This window comes from Heterodontus francisci, chromosome 6 (genome assembly GCF_036365525.1).
Source record: "Heterodontus francisci isolate sHetFra1 chromosome 6, sHetFra1.hap1, whole genome shotgun sequence".
Lineage (NCBI taxonomy): Eukaryota > Metazoa > Chordata > Chondrichthyes > Heterodontiformes > Heterodontidae > Heterodontus > Heterodontus francisci.
This window is the reverse complement of record NC_090376.1, coordinates 88268082-88285019: the sequence shown is the minus strand read 5'-3', so window position 1 is coordinate 88285019 and position 16938 is coordinate 88268082. Positions and strand designations below refer to the sequence as shown.

Below are 16938 nucleotides of genomic sequence, written 5' to 3'. Positions count from 1 at the left end.
TTTAGCCACCTGATCCGTCTGCCTCAATGCCTATTTGTTTATAAATTAGCTACATATATGAGGTGATATGTCCAGAAGAATCAAGATTGCACACAGACTTTTAACCAGTATTACAGATTTTTAACTAGTATTACAGATTACAATTGATTAATTTAAAAATTACCTTCCTTTTGCATCCAATGGCTGACCATTAAATAAGTTCTTGTTTGTGGGACCATATTTCCATCGTTCCATTTCAGTTGCAATAAAGTACTTTCTCTCTTTACCAGTAAGTGTAGTTTCTGAATAATTGTGCCCACAATGCTGCACAACAAACAATGCCTGCATGCCAGCTAGAAAATAAATAAAATAAAACTAGAGAATGCAAATCTTAAATGTTAAAAGATACAATAATTCAGTAAAAGAAACAAAGTAGGCAACTTTTTTCCAGTTTTTCACTTTCTCTCAGAAAGCTGCCTGTTGCTGTTAGAAAGAGAGAAAATTCTCCAAATATTTGGAGAAAGAAACACAGTTAACCTTTCAGGTCGATGACCTATTACATCTCTAACCTTTCCCAAATATGACGAAAGGTGATTGACCTGAAAGGTTGGGTGGTTGGGTGCGAGCACAGAGGCGGTGGGCACAAAAATGCTGCCAGCTGGCATGCCTATTCCCGCCCCCGGCCATTTGCTTGAAGCCAGGCTGGCGGGGGTGCGGGATGGATGGGGCTTGGCAGCAGGACTACCCACCCACAAGCAGCAGGTAGCCAATTAAGACTGTTTAAAAGCCACTTAAGGCCTATTATCGGGGGCGGGGGAAAACACCATTCCAGGCAGGCTTTGAGGCCCTCCCCACCTAACTGGCTTCAGCTGCAATGACAGGCTGCCCTTTCCCCTCCAAAATGGTAGCCTGGCTGTTAAGGACACTTTTTTATTTTAAAGTTAAAAAGGTTGGAGAGAGGCTGCCTCAAAATGAAGACACCCTCTCTCTCACTTACCTGAAAAGGCTGCTTCTTCAATGCTGGAGGGCCTCCTAGTGGCCCTCTAGCTTCGAAAGCCCGCCCACCATCCTCAATTGGTCAGTGAGTCTATTCCCTGGCCATTAATTGGCCAATTTGGGGAAAATCAAAGCCAGGTGACTGTTTCCCACACAGCCCAGGCTTCCAACCCCATCTAACCCTGAAGTCAGGATCTTGAAGCCCGTGGGGAAAATTTTGCCCATTACTCTGTTTCTCTTTTGACAGATGCTACCTGACCTGCTGAGGATTTCCACAATTTTCTGTTTTAATTCAGATTTAAAGCATCTATAGTAGTTTGCTTTGCCTCTTGCTGGTGTATGGTTCCACAACAGAACAGCTCTGTACCCAAACTACTGCTTTTCAGCAAGTAGCTATTCAGCCATGTAAGGTATCATGGCCTTCAACTGCAGTCTACATGAAGTGATTCCTTGTAGGATACATTGCAAGGCGATTTGTAGCAAAGACCCTGGCAACAGTGAATGAGTGGCAACCACACAGGCTCAAGCCGATCCGCCCTTGCAAGGCAGAATGGAGTCCCCCAGAGACCTAATGGACCAAAGAAAACTGTTGTTCTATTCTTTGGTTCCCACTGAAACCACACTGACCAGAGAAATTAAAGAATCCCCGCAAGGATTGATTACTTTACTCTAGTGCAGGCTTGTGGCCTTTAGAAGGCTTCCAAGATCAACACCATGTTTCAAAATAACAACTTATAATAATATAGTGCCTTTAACATAAACCATTCTAAGGTGCTTCACAGGGGCATTTTAAAATAAAATATGACATTGAGCCAAATAAGGAGATATCAGGATAGATAACTAAAAGCTTTGTCAAAGAGGTAGGTTTTAAGGAGTGTCTTAAAGGAGGAAAGTGAGGTGGAGGGAGGGAATTCCAGAGCTTGAGGCCTAGGCAATTGAATGCATGGCCACCAGTGGTGGAGCGATTAAAATCAGGGATGCAGAAGAGGCAGAATTAGAGGAGCACAGATATCTTGGAGCATTATGGGGCTGGAGGAGATTACAGAAACAGGAAGGAGTGAGGCAATGGTGAGATTTGAAAACAAAGATGAGAATGTTAAAATCAAGACCTTGCTTGACTGGGAGCCAATGTAGGTTAGCAAGCACAAGAGTGATAGGTGAGCGGGATGGTGCGAGTTAAGACACAGGCAGCAGAGTTTTGGATGTGGCAGCATGTAGATGAGAAATAGGAGGGGACCAAAGATCCCTTGGAGGATACCAGAGTTAATGATGAGGGAACAGGAAGAGAAGCCAATGCAGGTAATTCTCTGGCTACAATTTAGATAAGAATTGAAACCAGGTAAGAGCAGTCCCGTCCAGCTGCACAAAAGTGGAGAGGTGTTGAAGGAGGATCACGTGGTTAACAATGTTAAAGGCTGCAGACAGGTCAAGAAGGATGAGGAGGGAAAGTTTATCTTTGTTACAGTCACATAGGATGTCATTTGAGACTTGGCTAACAGCTGTTTCGGTACTGTGGCAATGGCAGAAACCTGGTTGGAGGAATTCAAACATGGGGTTCTGGGAAAGATGAGAACAGATTTGGAAGGCAACAACACATTGGAGAGAAAGGGAGGTTGGAGATGGACTGTCGTTTGCAAGAGTGTTGGGGTCAAAGGTTTTTTTTTTTTTTTTTTTTGAGGACACGGGTGATGACGGCAGATTTAGAAAACACCTGGAGAGAGTGGAGTGTTTAGAATATCAGCTAACATGTGACCAAAGGAGGGCAGGTTGGGTGGTCAGCACTTTAGTGGGAATATGATTGAGGGAACAGGAGATGGGTCTCATAGACAAGATGAGCTCTGAAAGGGCATGAGGGGAGATAGGAGAGAAACTAGAGAAAGATGCAAGTTCAGGGCTGGGGCAGGGGGAGCATTAGAGGGAGTTTGGCCCAGTGAGTTAGTGGAAGGGAGGGATGCGGCAGAGGCAGCTGATTGGATGGTCTTGATCTTAGTGACAAAGAAGTCCATGAACTCCTCACACTTATGGTTGGAGGTGAGGGTGGAGGGGACGGACAGAGGGGATTACAAAGACAGTATGCAGGACAGAAAAGAAGCAGAGGGTTATCTTTGCATTCCAGGATGATCCTGGAATAGTGAGCAGTTTTGCAGATTGATTCATTTAGTGATGACTGTGGCATCAAAGTGAGGATGCGGTTGAGCAAATGAGTAGCTGCAGAAATGTTGTGGCGAAGGAGGGCCAAAGGCTAGGTAGGCTAAAAGTAGAAAGAGAACTTCCCAGGGATGCCTGGGAGCACCTATAAATTACCCTTGGTTTGGGAGAGTGGGTGGAAGATCCACCCATGGCCCCCGTGAATATAAATTTTAAGATCTAATCCAAATGAGGTGGAATCTGGCCCATAATTCCACAGCCCCTCCCAGCATAAAATTGATTTACCACCTCACCAGCCCCAGGAATTTCCAGACTAGATCTTTGTTCTTTTCTTGAAAAGGGACATACATAAAAGGACAAATATATGTTTATAGATCTTGTTAGAATCAATTGCCATTTTTTGCAGTTCTGTAGACCATGTAAATGCATTCAAATGCAAAGGAATGATTTGTAATTAAAACACATTGCAAATTACTGTAAATGTTCTGTTCACAGACCAGAGTTTCTGAAAACAACCGTGAGTGAATACACATATTAGGAACACTGCAGCATTCAAGAATAAGACTAAGGGGTAGATTTTGACTTTGTGAGATAGTATAAAACAGATGATAGCAAGTCAGCCGCCCGTTTTATATTTCTCACGGGTTTTGTTTTCATTTGACTTCATTGGAAATAAAAAATCGGGAGAGATGGAAAGTGGGCTGTTGAGCCACTATTGGGCACCTTACACTATCAAGATCTACTCCTACATGTTTTAAAGCGAATTTTATACCAGATCAGATTCTAGGGGACCAGCATCTGTGAACTTGCTCCGACTGTTAACACTGCTAAATCTGGCTCCCTTATCCCTGCAGCAGAACCATAGTCCTATGAAAAACAGCCTAAAATTTCACCACTAAGATAAGGGGGCTGGGCAGGGTAGTTTTAACCACAAAAAACAAAGACATTTGGGGGGTTAAAATCTGGAAAAATAGAATCTCAACCCAAACCCATCCACTTCCAGCATTAACAGAGGTGGCTGACTGGGCAGGCGACCACCTGCTCCAAGGGCTTTGAATATTAAATAAGGCTATGAACCTCATTGTTATTCACCTTTTTGAATTTAACTATGGATGGCCAGGTTTCCCGAGCTTCAGGAAACCAGTCAGCTACACCCAGGTGAGGGCCGACAGATCCAGGAGGTGAACGCCTTTACACCTACCTGGTGGATCCAGCGTGCCTGCCTGGGCAACTACCCCAACCCCATCTTCCGCACAAGGCCACCAACCTCCCCTCCTCCAATCCCCTCCCCAGGCCTCTTACACGCCCTCCCCACAAGCCTTTGCTAGCCGTTCTAGGCCTTTGACCCCCCTCTGATGCCTCAGATTCACAAGACCCCCACATCCCCGGCCTCTGAACCCTCACAGCGAGACCTCTAATCTCCAATCCTGCCCAACCCCCAAGGGACCACAGGATCGGCAGTCCACTGAAAAAGACACCTCTTCCCCCTCCCAGAATCAACTCCCTTTCTCCCCCCACCACTGTCCCCCTCACCCACCCCCAGCACAGATCTACATTGCCATGTGGCCTCCACTGACCTGTTCCCCATCCAGGCTGGTTTCCGGGTGAGGAACCAATTGGTGACAAACTCCAGAGTGCAAGGGAATCCCAACTTCCAGGTTCCCCGCGCCTTACCGACCCCAGCACTCCTGCCGGGTCAGCTAAGTTAAAATTCAGGCCAAGATTCAGTAGCATAACCAAAAGCAGGCATTTCACGGTCACTCTGCTCCTACAATCTAACTGCACAGTGTTAGCAAGATGAATTAGAATTGAAACTTAATTTTTAAAAAACTCTCAACAATTAAATTCTCTTTAGAATTCCTGGTAAATAAAATATAAAGCAATTCAGTTAAAGTCAGAAAGTCAGTTTCTCACCTTTAATATGATCATTCACTTGGCAGCTTAACAGCCATTTTCCAACATTTCTGGAGACCATCTGTACTGTAACAAAGGTAGCTGGAAAAAGACTAACGACATCCACTTTATGACCTTTGTTAATGAGAGTCTGGCCATGGAAATATGCTGAATGAATATCAACTTCATTTCCTATTGAAAACAAGTGCCAGGAAATGGACTGACCACTGCACATGTTTAGCCCAGGTAAATTTCCAAAAAGATAACCATTGATAGCTGAGGAGTCAAGACAAAGTTTAAAATGAAGCCTTTAAAAAAGTGACATTTTAAACCTTAAAACACTAGCAAAAATATTTTTGAAAATACAGATTTTCTTTCTTGCTGCTTGTTCAATCATTCAAAATTTAAGTTTCTGCCATGATTCAGGAATGTGTAAAACGAGATGCCAAAGAGTAGAATATAAGAAGCTGAGATTGGCTCCAAACTCTCAAGAACTATTAGGCCAAATTAAAGTTTAAACTTTCAAAACCTTCTAGTGTTAGTTTTAACTCATAACACTGCTGTTGTACTAAATTAAAGAACAGAAATATTGGGCGGGATTTTACCAGCTCTCTGGGGACGGACTTAGAGGCGGTCTGTGGGGGCCATAATATGATGAGGGAAGGTGGGGGATGGAGTGCCATGCCATTTAAACAGCAGCGGGTAAGATAGAGGACAGCCCTCCTGTCCCAAGGTCAATTGAGCCACTTAAGTGGCCAATTAGGGGCCTGTACCTGCAGTGATGGGTGTGTCCTCCGCCATGCAGTAAGTATAGCTGATAAACCCTGACGGCCTCCCTGCGGGCTCAGGGTGGGGAAGCCTCCTATTCAGACACTCTGTGGCCCACGGAGGAAGCTCCCAGCAGCTATGGCCACCTCCACGCAAACCCACCACCCTCCACCCTCCCCCCCCCACCCTCATCAACCACTCCCGAGCAAGGTCATGGAAGATTTGAACACAAGGATGAGAATTTTTTAAACGTGGAGTTGCTGGACCAGACCGCAATGTAAATCAGACAACACGGGCCAATGGAACCTGGTGTGAGTTCGGAAAAGAGTTGCAGAATTTTGGATGAGCTCAAGGCTATAGAGGGGGTGGTTGGGGGGGGTGGGGGGAGGGGGAAGATTAATGGTGGTTTGGGGTAGGATTAGAGGAGGATTAGATTGCAGAGAAATGGCATGACTTGGGCAGAGGCAAGACAGAACAGTCTGAGAGGAGCCAAAAGAAAAATTAGGGAGAAAGTAGTAATGGACTTGGATGAAAACTGAAATATGCATATGAATGGTTACATTGGAATTTCAGGTTATACAGGCATGACAGACATGTCCTGGTTATAAACAGACGACAGGGAGTTTGTAAAGATTTCCAACATTGAAGTCTGAAGCCCTATGGTGGGATGAAATTGACTTGTAGACAGGGTGGCGTTAGCTTGGAGTACTCACTGGCCTACAAAGTGGGTACACTCTGCACCTAAATTATTGTATTTTAAGTTCACATCACTTAAATAAATGAAAAATAAGTAAATCACTGCAAATCAAAGTCTAAAGCTGCAGTTAACTTTGAATCCAGACACCAGAATAATATCCACATACATGCTGTTCATGTTGTTATTTGAGTTTTTTTTATTTTTCTTTGCAAAAAGTGCTTTAAAAGCTGATATGTGAATTGTGGACTGAGTGAACTGTCACAGACTGCAAGGCACCTGTTTCCCAGCAGCTCAACAGGGAAATGACAGGAGATTTATGACCATCACATGACTTGATTGTGGATTTTAGTTTCACTTTATATTGTGAAAGAAGTGTGGGCTGGACCAGCAGTATGCAGTGAGCTGGCTGGGAAAAGACCTACTCTCTGTAAAAGAAGACTTGTCTCTCTTGGAAAAAGAATTTGAGGTGTGGCTGTGGTCTTCTTGGAGAGAGGAAAAGACCCGTGGAGAGAGAAAAGACCCAGGAAAAGAAGCCCTGCATTTTTAAAGGTAGCAGATTCCTATTGCCTCCAGTCTCTCAAGAATCCCTGCCTCAAGAGTGATTCTTGTTGCCTCTTGTGTTTTGAGAGATCCTGAAATCTCAAAAAAGCTTCTATTGCTAGACTGCGACTTCAAAACCCAAGCAAACCTGTGTCAGACCCTTTGTTGAAAGACTTGTGTGATGCTTGCTGCAGGCATCCGACTATTCAACTCTGAGACACCTCACCGACCCAGAAATATCCTACCAGACCGTGACAACCCAATTATTTTATTATTCCTAAGAAATGGTTGTAAACTGAAAAAGCCTTTTACCCCGGTTAACTGAATCTTGTTTTGAATGTATGTATATATGCATGAGGGTTAGGAAGAATAAGAAGTTTTAAAAGAATCTTTTTCACATATAGAGTTATCTTTTTATTGTTTAAGAATTAGTTTATTAATAAATAGTTAATTTTTCTGTTGTTTAAAAGAAACTTGGTTTGGTGTGCTTTATTCTGGGGGACAAATAGAATGTTTAATTTGGCTACTTTCCAGTAGGTGGGAAACTTTACTAATATGCTATGACCTGTGGAGTAGTGGGATGGAATTAACAGTGCATTACTCCTCCCTTGGTCGGAACAACGTGCTCCAGTGATTCCCAGGTTCAAAGCACTCTACCAGAAATAATAAAAGATTTCTGCAAATAGTGAGCAGGAAGTTAGATAAAAATACTCACAATGCATTTTGTTGCTTTCTTGAAAAACCTCATCATCTTTGTCAACTGAAGATGGCATAGTGCAGTACTTATTTATATTGTCATCTAGATACCAACTCAAATTCTCATCCACAACACTGAACATCAAGACAAAGTCCAGGTCAACATCTTTACGTTCCAGTGTGACATTATCCAAAATTCCTATAAACATTAAAGCAGGACAAGGAGCTCAGTCTGACATTAGGAAATTTGGTTTTTGTACATTCATTTGGCTAAAAATACATGTGTCCCTTTGCTTACATCAAATTCTGCTAATTTGTTACTTGACATACACACAGTCCACTTATAAAATATTTGTACTCACCTCAGTGTAATATAAATCAAAGGTAAGTTTGCCCTTAATTTTGTAAAGTTAGATACTGCTCGTTAATTTGTTATTGTGTTTAATTGTATGCAGGTGGTGGTCATTAACTAGGGTTTCACTTGAGCCCATTATAAAGAGACACCTATTGAAATGATGAGGTGATTGAGTTAGGAGGTGTATTCTTGTAATGTTTAGCTCTAAATAAATGTAAGACTGAGTAAAGATCGCCTCCAGTACCATCCTTCACAAACTGGCTTCCTGAATATAACGCTACCTTAGTTTCGAACATTAACAACAATCATACAATGGTGTCCTGAAGGCCACTTTTTTTTTAAACTTCCTGCCAATCCTCAATAGCTCAGAAATATCAATTTGAGCAAGATACGCTCAACTACAGATCAAGATGCTAGTTTTCAAAATGTTGCATTACGCATCGTACATTTTACCAAGAAATCATTTCAGGGTGAGGAGGTCAATTTACAATGAACTTGCAAAATTTGGAATTTGGAGCAGATAAGCACAAAATCCTTTGCAATTACATTCCAGTTTGGTTTCAGACTAATACCTTGCAACAGATAAAACTATTCATAATTAAGCTACAAATATATGCAATACTAACTGACAAAAGTGTTTTGACCAGGTGAGAAAGGTGTTTAGGGGTCTTTTACTGTCTTCACCTGGTCTTATTGTAAAAAGGTTCAATTTTAAACACACTGTGTTTTGAGCTCCCCCTTCGTGATTCCTTGTTCACAGCTTTCCAATTATAAGGCAAGGAAATGAGCAGTTCCGAAGGGGGGTCACTGACCCGAAACGTTAACTCTGCTTCTCTTTCCACAGATGCTGCCAAACCTGCTGAGTGATTCCAGCATTTCTTGTTTCAGATTTCCAGCATCCGCAGTATTTTGCTTTTATATAAGGAAATGAGCATACCAGGTTTTCTTTAGGTTTAAAAGAAATGAAATTTATTAAACCTTAAACTCTAATACAGTTAACGCCTACGGATATACGACGTGCCCATGCTAGCATGCACACGTAATACACACATGCAAATAGGGACAGAAAAGAGAAGAAAAATAAAATGGAGATATATGAGGCAGTCTCTAAAAAGGGGTTTCTTGTTACTGTTTGTGTTTCCAGCTCGCCGTAGAGTCCTTGATTGTAGACAGCTCTTACTTTTCGTTGGAGCCCTGTATTCTTCTTAAACCTTCTTCTTAGCAGTCAATCTGGAATGCTAGCCTTTCCACCTTCAACGTCTTGTAATCAAAAGTCCATTGTGGATTAAATTGGAGCAGGGAATAGCTCCTTTGTCCTTTGAAGTACTTGTCTGTTGATATGCTAATGTCTCTCTACAGTCAGGGGCTTGCAATTTTAAGTTTTAACGTTCATGTGGTGAAATTCATTTTCCTCATTCTTGGCAGATGGGGGGCTTGCCTGACAAAAGTCTTATCGCAAAAATGAAGTGCTAACAGTGGAAGTCATTTTTAAAGTATTTAAAGTGTGGAGCAGAGAGTGATCTGAGAATGAAGAGCTTTGCGGACTGAGCACTAAGTCAGAAATTTGGTGCAATTGGGATCTCTCTGGTAAGTATTTCTCAAGCTCTGACTTAGATGAACAGGCAGACTCTGATTTAGAACTTTAAACCTGCAAGCTAGTTAAGATACTTAGTAAACAAAAATTGCTTGGCAGTGGCAGTTAACTATCAATCAACTGTAACAGGAAGCTAACTTAACAGTTGTAACTTCGGTGTGAGTCATAAGCCGTCTATAAAAACGAGACAGAGTTTGCTACCACACAGTGATCTGGGAATAGAGTGCTTTATGGACCTAGTGCTAAGTCGGGAATTTGGTGGGGAAGGGGCAGGAAGTTTGCTTTTTATTCTTTTGTTTTACCTCCAATAGTTGATGAGTGTTCTTCTGTTGTCTCCAAGCTAAGAAACTGTAACTTGCTATTACATTAGCTAACTAAATTAATAACAAATTAACAAATCAAATAATTAATGAGGTTAGACAGACATGGCAGGGCTGGTGGTGGTCTGCCATGACTGCAATGTGTGGGAATCTGTGGAATGCAGTGCAGTCCCGGACAACCACATCGGTGATAAATTTGCAGCTGGAGCAACTTGGGCTCAGAGTTGCTGAGCTGGAGTCTGAGCTGCAGACATTGTGGGAAATCAGGGAGGGGTAGAGTCACCAGGACACTTTGATCCAGGAGGCAGTCACACTCCTTAGGTTAAGTAGAGCTTTAGAGTTAGCCAATAGTCAGGGGCAGGAGGGTGTGACTGCGAGTCAGGCAGGTATGTGGACTCAGGATGAAGTGTTGGAAGAGCCTCAGCCCTTGCCTTTGACCAACTGGTACGTGGTACTTGCCACCTGTGTGGATGAGAAAAAGGACTGCAGGATGGATGAGCAAACTGACCATGGCACCTTGGTGCAGCTTGCCATTCAGGTGGGGGGAGTGCAAAGGAATGTGATAATGATAGGGACAGTATAGTTGGGGGGGGGATAGATACTGTTCTCTGCAGCTGTGAGCGGGAGCTCCGAAGGTTGTGTTGCCTGTCCGTGGCCAGGGTTAAGGACATCTACACGTGGCTGGAGCTGAACTTGGAGTGAGAGGGGGAGGATCCAGTTGTCATGGTCCACTTAGGAACCAATGACAGAGGTAGAACTAGGAATGACGTTGTGCTGACAGAGTTTGAGGAGTTAGGGTCCAAATTAAAACATAGCACCTCAAAGGTAATAACCTCTGGATTATTACCTGGGTCATGCACCAATTAGCAAAGGGTCAAGCAGATTAGAGATTTAAACATGTGACTCAAAGAGTGGTGTGGGAAGAAGGGGTTTCGATTCGTGGGGCAACAGCATCAGTGTTGGGGAGGGAGCTGTTCTGTTGGGGTGGGCTGCACTTAAATTGGGCTGAGATTAGTGTCTTGGTGAATCGTATAACTAGAGCTGTGGATAGGGCTTTAAACAAATAGGGAAAGGGGAGGGTTCAGGTGAAGGTAGATTTAGAAATCCAAAGAGAAAAATCAGGACACTAGAACAGTCTATCGATGTGGGTAAAAGACAAGCAGAGTGGGACAGGAAGGGACAGAAATTTTAATGGTAATAGTGCACCAGCGAACAAGGTCCATGCAAAGAATAGAAGTTAAAAAAAAGTGAAAGGCTCTTTACGTGAATGTGTGAAGCATCCACAATAAGGTAGGTGAACTTGTGGCACAAATAGAGATAAATGGTTCTGATCTAATCATCGTTACAGAGACATGGGGCCAGATTTTGTTTGACAGAAGTCAGTCACGCCGTTGGGACCGGAAGCGAGCGCGGGCCACGTTGGGACCGGAAGCGAGCGCGGGCCACGTTGGGACCGGAAGCGAGCGCGGGCCACGTTGGGACCAGGAACAGACGGCTGCAGGCGATCCAGCGGTGGCCAGTCAATTAAGGGCAATGAGCCGCAGAGGCTGACCAATTACTTGGTGGGTGGCAGGGGCGAAGGGGAGATTCTAGCATCACCTGACACCGCTGCAGGTGCTGGCGTCATTTTTAATGGGCTGCCAGACCTGCATGTAATGTTGATGTCTGCAGTCATAGGGGTAGCAGAGTTCAGAGAGGCTGCAGAGCGATGGCAGAAAGTAAACCTTAGGTGGCCCCACACTCCCTCCAGGTGCTCTTAGAGGTTGCCAGGGAAAGGCGGCATATACTATTCCTTAGGGACGGGAGGAGGAGAGCTGGGAACCTAACCAAGCAAGCCTGGCAGCAGATAACGGAGGAGATCAGCAGCTGTGGGGTCACTCCAAGGACATGGCTATAGCGCTGCAAGCAGCTAAAGGACCTAATCCGGGCAGCGGAAGTAAGTGCTTCTTAATGCCTTCACCTCTTGGGTCCTGCATCTGGCAAAGCGGGAGGGTATGTTGGGTGGAGAGGGAGTACCCACCCAGACATGGGCTAAGGGTTAGGGGATACATGAAAACTGGCTGTGGCATGGTGAAATGGGACGGAAATGAAGCCACTTGCCATTGCAGACCCTCATGAGCTCCCAGGAAAGGGGCCACATGCAGGCGACATCCGTGTGCTCCCTTTAATGGCAGCTGGACTACCACCAGCATACATCTTGGGATTGTTCTTGCTGGAGCACCAACAGCTTCATCCCTCTGTCTGCAGGAGAAGATTGCACACAATCACAGAGAGCAGCCCAAGACTGGTGGTGGGCTGCCAATTCTCCATGTCCTGAACCTGATGGAGGAGGAGGAGGCGGCCATGGAGCTGGCTGGACCACAGGATGGAAGAAGCATTGCAGAGAGAGAGAGATGGGGCACCTTCCTAAGACAGTGAATAAGGTCGTAACGGGGCTCAAGGATGCATCTGCTACGATGGAGCCATGCTGCACATCAGACATCCAGTGCCTAATGGGATCTCCAATGTAGTGGTGTGTGCTATGTCGGGAGGGGAGGTCCTTGAACCTTCCAGGTCTCTGTTCTCTCATGCAGGTCATGAAGTGCCTATTTGAGGAGCCTCTGAGACGGTGGGAGAGCCTACCACCTTTGAGGGGGAGGGCGGCGTCTCAAATGGTCCAGCATCACCTCACACCCCTGCACCCTCCACCAGCACAGATACTTGCATGTTGGTGAGTATGCGGTCTCGGTTAGATTTGGGCACACAAGCTGGTGAGCACAGCACACATGTGCCCGAGCAGCTGACAGAGGCTGTGACAGCCCAGGCTTCTGACAGTCGAAGAGCTGTGGGAGGCCAGGCCCATAGTGAGTCCCAGGCTCATGACGTGACACCAGCATCACAGGAAATGCTGGAGCTGCAGCGAGGTCAGGCAACATCTGGCAGAGATGCCAGAGGCTATGTGTGCCCAAACGCTGATGATGGAGGAGTCCATCCAGGCCTTGAGTGCTGCACTGTCTCTGAATGGTGCACGAGAGGCATCCTCCATTGAGAGACTGGCAGCTCTGTTGGACAGCCACATCCAGAAGAGCACGGTGTTTGCAGGACATTCGTGCAGACCTGCATACCCTCTTCTTGACCATGGGCGCAAGGCAGCAGAGGCAAAGTGATAGGGGGATAGGGAACCCGGAGTCACCATCAGGTCCTCTACCCTCTCAGATCAGCAGGAAGGCACAAGTGTGATTTGCAAAGGAGGAGGAGCGGCTGCCCACCGCTGCTAGGGGCTCCTCTCAGGGTGCTCCTGGTGAAGACAGCAGTTACTCTGCCCCTCTTTCGCTGACACCAAGGCCTCCATCATCCCCAGCCTCACAGCTCCAGCGACTTGGGTTCGATTCTGGGTACTGCCTGTGCGGAGTTTGCAAGTTCTCCCTGTGACCGCGTGGGTTTTCGCCAGGTGCTCCGGTTTCCTCCCATAGCCAAAGAGTTGCAGGTTGATAGGTAAATTGTTCATTATAAATTGCCCCTAGTATAGGTAGGTGGTAGGGAAATTGAGGGAAGGTGGGGATTTGAGAGGGTAATGGGATTAATGTAGGATTAGTATAAATGGGTGGTTGATGGTCGGCACAGACTCGGTGGGCCGAAGGGACTGTTTCAGTGCTGTAACTATAAATAAATAAATCCCTGACAACAGAGGAAGCTGCTTGTTCTGTGCAGGAGGACCCCGACATGCCCGGGCCCACCAGGCCTCAGGCAACCAGAAGACAGCCGCCAAGGTCATCGCTAGCCAACAGGCAGCAAGGTCAGCAGCCTGACTCCACTTTAGCTGACAGCTCAGGGAGAACCTTGTAGGAGGGCACACAAAAGAATGGCGAATCACAGGGTTTTCACAGGAGATTGTGTACCGTAGATGGAAAGGGTACCATCTGCTGTTACAATCGTTAAGTTTTTTTTTTCAAACCAGGCAAGATATCCTTCCTCTTCCATGAGGCTTTTGGCCCTTTGTTTCAACCCAACTTCTGTGAAGAGGCTCGAAGTGAGACATCATGCTGTGAGGGGTCCAGTCTGGAGCCTGGCCCACTCAGCACTATGCAACTGATCAATGAGGGAATGCTTCCTGAAGGAAAGAAGGTGACAACAGGGCTACATAATGGTAAGGCTTTATTTGTCAATGTACACGTGGCAGTAAGGATCAAAGGGGACATGAATTTATAACAGCATCGCAAGCCTCCCTCGCACCTATCTCATGGTGTCCCTCCTGTTGACCCTGGGGTCCCTCATCCGTCGAAGCTTAACCAGCTTCCTCCTCCGCATCCTCATTGTTCAAGGCCTCCCTCATCTGTAGTGTCAGGTTGTGCAGTGCACAGCAGACCATGATATGCGAGACCCTCGCTGGGGCAAATTGAATGTAGGCACCTGAATCTCATCTTCAGCAGACCAATGATCTTCTCTACAGTCGCTCGCATTGTCCCATGACAGGAACTGTACCCCTACTCTGCATCTATGGGTTCCTTCACACGTCAGTAGCTATGTTTTTTTTTATTCTTTCGGGTTTTGTGGGCTTCGCTGGCCAGGCCAGCATTTATTGCCCATCCCTAATTGCCCTTGAGAAGGTGGTGGGCTGCCTTCTTGAACCGCTGCAGTCCATTTGGGGTAGGTACACCCACAGTGCTGTTAGGAAGGCAGTTCCAAGATTTTGACCCAGCGACAGTGAAGGAAATGCGATATAGTTCCAAGTCCGGATGGTGTGTGACTTGAAAGGGAACTTGCAGCTGGTGGTGTTCCCATGCATCTGCTACCCTTGTCCTTCTAGGTGGTAGAGGTCGTGAGTTTGGAAGGTGCTGTCTTAGGAGCCTTGGTGAGTTGCTGCAGTGCATCTTGTAGATGGTACACACTGCTGCCACTGTGCGTCAGTGGTGGAGGGAGTGAATGTTTAAGGTGGTGGATGGGGAGCCAATCAAGTGGGTTGCTTTATCCTGGATGGTGTGGAGGTTCTTGAGCGTTGTTGGAGCTGCAACCATCCAGGCAAGTGGAGAGTATTCCATCACACTCCTGACTTGTGCCTTGTAGATGGTGGACAAACATTGGGGAGACAGGAGGTGGGTTACTCGTTGCAGAATTCCCAGCCTCTGACCTGCTTTTGTAGCCACAGCATTTATGTGGCTGCTCCAGTTCAGTTTCTGGTCAATGGTGACCCCCAGAATGTTGATGGTGGGGAATTCAGCGATGATAATGCCACTGAACAGCAAGGGGAGATGGTTAGACTCTCTCTTGTTTGAGATGGTCATTGCCTGGCACTTGTGTGGCGTGAATGTTACTTGCCACTTAACAGCCCAAGCCTGGATGTTGTCCAGGTTTTGTTGCATTTGAACATGGACTGCTTCAGTATCGGAGGAGTCACGAATGGATGTGAACACTGCAATCATCAGCAAACATCCCAACTTCTGACCTTATGATGGAGGGAAGGTCATTGATGAAGCAGCTGAAGATGATTCGGTTTAGGACACTACGCTGGGGAACTCCTGCAGTGATGTCCTAGAACTGAGATGATAGACCTCCAACAACCACAACCATCTTCCTTGTGCTTGGTATGACTTCAACCAGCAGAGAGTTTTCCCCCTGATTCCCATTGACTCCAGTTTTGTTAGGGCTCCTTTATGTCATACTGGTTCAAATGCTGCCTTGACGTAAAGGGCAGTCACTCTCACCTCACCTCTTGAGTTCAGCTCTTTTGTCCATGTTTGAACCAAGGCTGCAATGAAGTCAGGAGCTGTGCGTCCCTCGTGGAACCCAAACTGAACATCAATGAGCAGGTTATTGCTAAGCAAGTGCCGCTTGATAGCACTGTTGGCCCCTCCCATAAGGGAAACATCTGTGGAGTCACACTCTGTGACAAAGGTTGCCCCCATTGCATTGGTGGTGTAGCAGCCTTTGAAAGTGCACCTCCCCCAGCACCTCCACTCCGAGGCCGACCACCACAGGCATCTCAGGCACAGGCCAGCACTAGCGAGCAGTCTGCCTCCAACTCATCCTCGTAGGAAGGGCCGTGAGTGCAGACCATCATGTTGTCACTTCATGGGTCACTTGAATATTTCCATCTAAGTAATAGTGAAATGTTAATCAATAAAGCATTGGGAAAGTTGCTGCACTAAGGCTGGCTTGTGTGTTTCCACTTCATGTTGCCAGATGCGGGAGAATGGGAAGTGAGCGTTTGCACAGTGACGGACTGCGTAAGGTGGAGAGTCTGGAGCCTTCCTGCCCTCCTTCCTCATCCCTTTGTCCCGTTGCCTAGGGGTCTGCTTCTGCTCTGACAGATGCTGTTCCTTGCCACTGGTCAAACCAAACTCAGAAGCTTGATCCCATTTTCTCCAAGGCTGCATTTGCTGACAATGCAACCACTAGATGGCGCAGTACTGGGACATGCACAAATGCAGCCTCATCCACTGAAGCATCACTGTCTGCGACGTCTCAGGCAGCTGCCAGTAATAAAGATGGTGCTGCTCAATTTATGAAAAACAAATTAAACCTAAACCCCCTCAATGGCTGCTATTGCCGCCTCCATCCCAGCCTCAACAATATCCTGCTCCCTCCTGCCATCGCGCTTCTCTTCGCCGCTCCTTCTGATGCCCATTTGCTCAACGCTTGCTCCCCGCCTTGCCGCTACCTTCCCTCAGCCACTCTCTCCCAATCTCGCCGCTTCCTCCCCTCAGCCACTTGCTCCCCACTTCCAACCCCCTCCGGCTGCTCGCTCCAGGCCTCGCCACTTACCCATCCCCCTCTCGGCCACTCGCTCCGGCGTCACCCAGTCACCCCTTAGCCACTCACTCCCTGCCTCCCCCCCCCCCCCCCCGACCCCATATGCTCGCTCCCGGCCTCACCGCTTCCTCCCCTCAGCAAAGCCTGCAGCGAGCGGCCGGGGTGAGGGGAAAGGAGCCGTCCCTGCTCCCTCCCACTTCTTCCTCCCGCCTCTTCCCCTCGC

The 16938-nt window shown here is 46.5% G+C and overlaps 1 protein-coding gene across 1 annotated transcript in view; it reads right to left on the bottom strand.

Annotated features, from left to right (window-relative positions):
• The window catches only part of LOC137371427 (ferroxidase HEPHL1-like), a 118185-nt gene that overhangs the window by 64896 nt on the left and 36351 nt on the right, over positions 1-16938 (bottom strand). Inside the window, exons 4-6 of the mRNA XM_068034009.1 lie at positions 7737-7916; positions 5038-5292; positions 164-332 (exon numbers count right to left, since the gene is read on the bottom strand). Of these exons, the coding sequence (XP_067890110.1) occupies positions 164-332; positions 5038-5292; positions 7737-7916 (604 nt within the window). The remainder of the gene's footprint in view (positions 1-163; positions 333-5037; positions 5293-7736; positions 7917-16938) is intronic.